This window comes from Myxine glutinosa, chromosome 2 (assembly GCF_964187855.1).
Source record: "Myxine glutinosa chromosome 2, kmMyxGlut1.1, whole genome shotgun sequence".
Classification (NCBI taxonomy): domain Eukaryota; kingdom Metazoa; phylum Chordata; class Myxini; order Myxiniformes; family Myxinidae; genus Myxine; species Myxine glutinosa.
In genome coordinates, this window is record NC_136262.1 from 151955631 (window position 1) to 151961639 (window position 6009).

The window sequence follows — 6009 nt, forward strand, 5'->3', positions numbered from 1 at the left end:
TGTTTCATCACGGTCCTCGTTTAAACCAGTGTGTAGATTTCTGCATTTTGTGCATGTTTTCTCAGCTACCGTCCTTCCTAAAATGGTCAATCTCGACCAACTGGACTTGTCCGAGAACAATTTGAGCGGTTGCTTCGGCATGCTTGTCCAACACCTCACTTTGTGCAATCTGCAAACGCTGGGCCTTGAAAACTGCCAACTGACTGATGCAGACATTGCAGCATTTGGTAATTACCATTACAATTGTCATATACATATATATATATATATATATACATACATATACATATACATATAGCTGTCTATCTGCCTTTGTAATTTTTAATTGTCTCTTAAGTGTTAGTTAATACTTTCATCTTATGCCTATCATACCTCTACCCTTAAGAACAAGTGTCATGTGTTAGGGAATTTAAGTCAGGGACAAGTTTGAATTTGAATGCCTGCGATAACTCGCCTACCTCTAGCTTGTAGAGGTTTTTCTACTTCTGCACATGCCTTGTGTTTATCTCCTTTGGGTACTCTTTGTTGTCTGTTTACCTTTGCTAATGTGGTTCCAACCTAACTGACGAATGTATGAATGCTGAGATTTTTTTATTTTTTTTGTATACTGAATCGAGGCTCATGAAAGAGCTAACATTTGTTTCACAAACAAATCAACCAGACAAACAAAATATATAAAAAAGAGGGAGCGGAAGACAAGATGGGGAGAGAAGGGGAAGCACACAAGCACAACATTTGAGAGCAGGGAGATGTGTGGGAGGGAGAGGGCTTGGGGGGAGGAGGCGTGGGAAGGGGGGGGGGGGTGTGGGAGAAGTATAAAACACAAGGACACCAAGGACTTCCCGGACAGAAGTTGGTATTTCAAAAAAGTGGAATTGGGGTGAAATTAGCGGGGGTAAAAAAGATCAAGGTTTTGGATGGGGGAAGATAAGAGATGGCGGTGAACAGCTGTTTTAAAGACCTGGAGGGTGGAGTGGGATTGAAGAGAGTGAGGGAGTTTGTTCCAGAGGCGGGAGAAAAGAGGAATGAATGCTGAGATGGGAAGGTTAATGAGCTCTCTAGCATTTTATTTTTGTCAGACTTTTCTTCTTTTTAAAATTTCTTCCATTTGAACTATCTTTTTCAGGCCAAACGATCACTGACTCTCACCTTAAGTGGCTACGTGTCCTTAACGTGTCTGGAAACCCTGAAGTGTCTCCTACTGCATGGAAGGGCTTCTTCAACCTGCTCAACCAAACGGGTCTCCCGGCACTCTTTGAGCTCAATTTGGCACTGGGCCACATGAGAACCACCTCGTCTGCCCGTGGCACTCAAGATGACATGTTCAAAGCGCTGCTGAAAATGTCTGAGCGGATCAGCACACTGTGCCATGTGAACACCCATGGCTGGGAGGTCTCACCCAACGTCCTGTCTGAACTGCAGACAACACTGGCCAACAACAGCGAGGAGTCTGCCACTGTGCATAGCATGTGATGGCCTATACATTGAGTGCGAATCTAGAAAGGCTGGTTTGTCTTTTGTCCATGTTTTCACTTTTACCTTAAAGGGCTCTCAACACATCATGCACCACAGCACCTTTTTAAAAAGTTGTACATATACACTCGCACTACAAGTCATTATGAAAAATACTGTAAATTGTATTATAGTGACAAAATCAATTTTGGACTGGTCAGTAGAAAATCATGGAGTAGTGTATTCACGTGATGACGAGAAGAGCAAGACCGACCGGAGGTGCTTCGCAAGATGCTTCACAGGATAATGGTGTCCGACTCTTACATCTAAGTTACACAACCCTTTTGAGAAGACATTGAGTCCGGTGTCTTATGTGCTTGCACTCATTTGTAAGAGTCGGACCATTTCAAAATATCTTTTGATCTGTAAGTGCCACAAAGTTTCGAATAAGCATTAAATTGTGAATGTAAAATAAGCATCAAATTGTGAATGTAAAATAAGCATCAAATTGTGAATGTAAAATAAGCATCAAATTGTGAATGTAAAATAAGCATCAAATTGTGAATGTAAAATAAGCATCAAATTATGAATGTAAAGTAAGCATCAAATTGTGAATGTAACATATGCCAATCCAAAAGAGCAGATGGATGGAACTTTTATTTTTATCTTGATCACAGCTTGTCAACAACATGGTGAAGAGGTAGGTAATACACCTTTGATGTCCAGCCTGGATTTGATTACCGACCCGATGATAAAGCGTCAGGTTGGTGCTTCGTAGGCAGGGCGTTACACCACAAAGTTCACCTAGTTCCCTTCATTATACGTTACGCTGGGTGCCCAATCTGCTAGCATTCGTTTGTGGATGTAAAATATCCTATGGTATCTTTAAACGAAGAGTAGACAAGTTATTTCAACACCTTAGTCAAAATTACAAATGTCTGCATCCAAACATGTATGAGAAACTCCACCAGGTGTACAGGTACGGCCCCTAGTGAAATGATGCAAACCCACACCACACGGAAGGAGAATACAGACGACATGTCCTCTGATTTCAGCCTTATTGATTTTGGAAAAAATCAAGTTTTTCAGATTGCTGTATTTGCCCAATTATTATAGATGAGGCCTAAACTCGTCAGAAGATACTAAGCACCACCTAGTAGTTTCAATTTTGCCACCGCAGCGAGGCAAGTGATTTTTATCACTGCAGTTTGGATTTGTATATGTAACGTGCCATCAGCGGGGGAAATGGTCATTGTTGTTGTAGTTGTAGTAGTAGTAGTAGTAGTAGTAGTACTAGTAGTAGTAGTAGTACTAGTACTAGTACTAGTACTCGTACTAGTAGTACTACTAGTAGTACTACTAGTACTAGTAGTAGAAGTACTACTAGTAGTAGTAGTAGTAGTATTAGTACTAGTAGTAGTAGTACTAGTAGTACTAGTACTAGTACTACTACGTGAGATACAATGATTGTTTGTTTGGTCTGGAAAAGGCAATTCAAAGAGAACAAGTTAAAGGAGAAAGATGAACAATTTGACAAATGAAAATGCTAGACAGCCCATTAACTTTTCTATCCCAGAATTCATACAATTGTCCCTTAGGTAGGTACCCCATTAGCAAAGGTAAACGGACAACAAAGAGTAATCATAGTAGCTGGTAGTAGAATATGTGTATATATATATATATACACAAATATGTATATAGTACGATCATGGGTATCCGACATTATTCTAATTCTGGTTCTAATTCTGTTGGCATTTTGAAGAAATTTAAAAAAAGAAAATTATATATTTTTTTTTGGAGGGCCTAAAACACTTCCCGACACCCACTGTGGCGGATCATTTAATATTAGCTTTCACAAAGTTACAAAGGCTTAGGCACTATAAAACGTGAAAAAAAAGAACCATATAACTTTTTTGCGTGTAAAACACTCCCTAGCACTCGATGAACCTCTGGAAGTTTAGCGAGGATCAGTTCGGCCATCTCTGTGAAAAATGGAGACAAAGAGACACATGGCCAAACATCTCTATTATAGTATAAATATACCAAACTTGACATGATGTGTTGAGAGTCATTTAATGTTTATTAACTTGGTACGTCACAAACACTTTTTTCCCCTTTTTCCTCATTTTCAATCGCATGTAATCCATTCTTTCTCACCTTACTTTTGGCATCTGTTCCTCCTGTCATTTTCTCAGCAGGTAGGCCTACATTTACAACAGGCTGATTAGGAATTGTTTTTTTTTATACCTTATCTTCAATTGCTTGAGTGTTCGTTCTATCAAGTTTTATCACTTTGGAGAAGTTCTGTAACTGAAACATCAAACTTGGGTTTGTACTTTGACACAATTATACGTGTTATTACCTCTGCCACTGAAGGTGGATGGAGTCTTTTCACCACTGTCTGTTTGCTTGTCTGTGAACAGGATGTTTCAAAAAGTTGTTGACGGATTCGGGTGAAATTTGGTGAAGAGGTAGTGTATGTGACAAGGATGAAATGATTAGATTTTGGTGAAGATCTGGATCCCGATCCAGCCAGTATAATTTTTCAAGTGATTCTTCACCATTGGGTGATAGTGCCAAAAACGATATATAACATGATATTTGAAAAAGTTACAGACGGATTACGACAAAACTTGGTGGAGGAGTTGGGTCGGTGACAAAACAATCCAATTCAATTTTGGTTAAGGTCCGGATCCAGATCCAGCCGATCAGTGGGATACAAAACATAAACTGTTCAGCCTGTTGAAGGTATGCGCTCTACCACGTACCATTCTAGGTTTAGATGTAACTTTGTCTGTCGTAGAATAATAATTACTGTTGTGATTTTTTTTGTTTTTTTTTGCTTATTTTTAAGTGAGATGCATTTTGCCAACAAAATAAGAAAAGGTTTATGTAAACATCTTTTTGTTGGCTTTTCTAATCGCGGGTAACCAGATAAACACATTTTTGGGTAACATTCTCTGGTGCTTCTCAGTAGGAACACCGGAATTTTACCGGCAGCTTTCATTGAAACGAAACATGATACGAATGATTGGAAAGAGAATTCGAGGAAATAAGATAAGACTGCTTTTACGTAAAGCAGTCTTGTCTTATTTCCTCAAACTCAAACACTTTGCTGGCGGAATCCGGCAAATTCCCAAAAATTGTAAAATAGAACGTATTGGTCCCCGATGTGGTTTCTCATTGCTGGGTTTGAGCATGAGTCGTTCCATTTGAAAGGCTTCTTTGTTTCAATGCATGTATTTTTATTTTAAAAAAATATATATTTCACTATAAATTTGCTTACAAATGTGAAAGTGCATGAATTAATGTCCATTGTAAAGGTACAGTTATTTGTTTTCCTCTTGCCTATCTGTTGGCTCCAAAACTAGAGGGGAGTTGTGAATGGGGAGCTAGGGTGTGCAGAAAAGGTACTCAGATTTTGTTTGGCATATTCAGTGGTGTAAGTTTGGTGTAAGCTCAGATTTTTCAAATTTAAAGGTTTGGCAGATATGTGTTTGGCAGATATTTGGCAGATATGTGCTTTGTTGCTAACCCCCGCTCTAGCAGGGAACATGGCCTTAAAATGCATGTTGTTGTTGTTGTTGGCAGATATGTGTAAAACCTTCCGTCCCTCACCCCACACCCCTTTCTTTCCCTGATTTGCAATATCGTTTCTGTCATGTTTCTTTTGTGTGCTTTGTTGCATAGGAATTCATACTAGTTTATTCAATCATGGAGTTTGTCGCATTGATTTTTTTTGTTCCTATAAATAAAAATGTATGGAAATTATTATTTTCATTGCATCTTTTGCTTCTTTGTACTTTAATCTTCATGAATAGGTCCTCGTCTCGACAGCTGACACAATAATCAAGCACATTCACCTTTGAGCCGTCTTGTCTGGGCTTGAATCTTGCCCAGCTTTAAACTTTCATACTTGTGATTTTCATGCAGGACGAGGCATCAATGTGTGTACCGTCCATTGGATGTACATTAAACTGGGCATCCAGTCTGCCATCCCATCCTGTCTGCAATAAAGATATTGTGGAGTCCATTGCGAAAAGTAGGCAAGTTATTGCTGGCACCTGAAACAAATTCAAAATTATTGCCCTAACTGTCTGCTGGGAAGGCAATGGTAAACCGTACAGCACATCCCTTGCCAGGAAATGGCTTCGGCGGCATCAACCCTGTGCAAACTGCATAGTGCAGCTAATAAAAAATAAACATGTGTAGTAACAAGATCGGTCAACCGGATTCAGGCCTCATCCATTTGGAGCAAATGCTCTGCAAAATGTCCGAGTGAAAAGGTGCATGGGGACTTAATGTTTAATGTGGCAAAATGTAAACAAGAAGACGTCAGGCGGAGCATGATACTTGCAAAATCTGCCCCCCCGCCCCCCCAAAAAGTTTCCATTGATACAGCAAATTGTCCATTTCATGAAGATTAAAATTTACGATCTTGATCAAAGCTCAGGTCAACAGGATGAAAAGTGACGATTTTTCAGATGAAAAATGATGATTTTAGAAGTTTGACCTTGAGTTGACCTTTGACCTTTTAACTTCAAAAATAGTTTTTTT

The 6009-nt window shown here is 39.3% G+C and overlaps 1 protein-coding gene across 1 annotated transcript in view; it reads left to right on the forward strand.

Annotated features, from left to right (window-relative positions):
* LOC137421159 (uncharacterized) overlaps positions 1-5226 on the forward strand; it is a 58639-nt gene extending 53413 nt beyond the window's left edge. Inside the window, exons 17-18 of the mRNA XM_068106938.2 lie at positions 66-227; positions 1127-5226. Of these exons, the coding sequence (XP_067963039.2) occupies positions 66-227; positions 1127-1473 (509 nt within the window). The 3' untranslated portion in view covers positions 1474-5226. The remainder of the gene's footprint in view (positions 1-65; positions 228-1126) is intronic.
* The last annotated feature ends 783 nt before the right edge of the window (positions 5227-6009 follow it).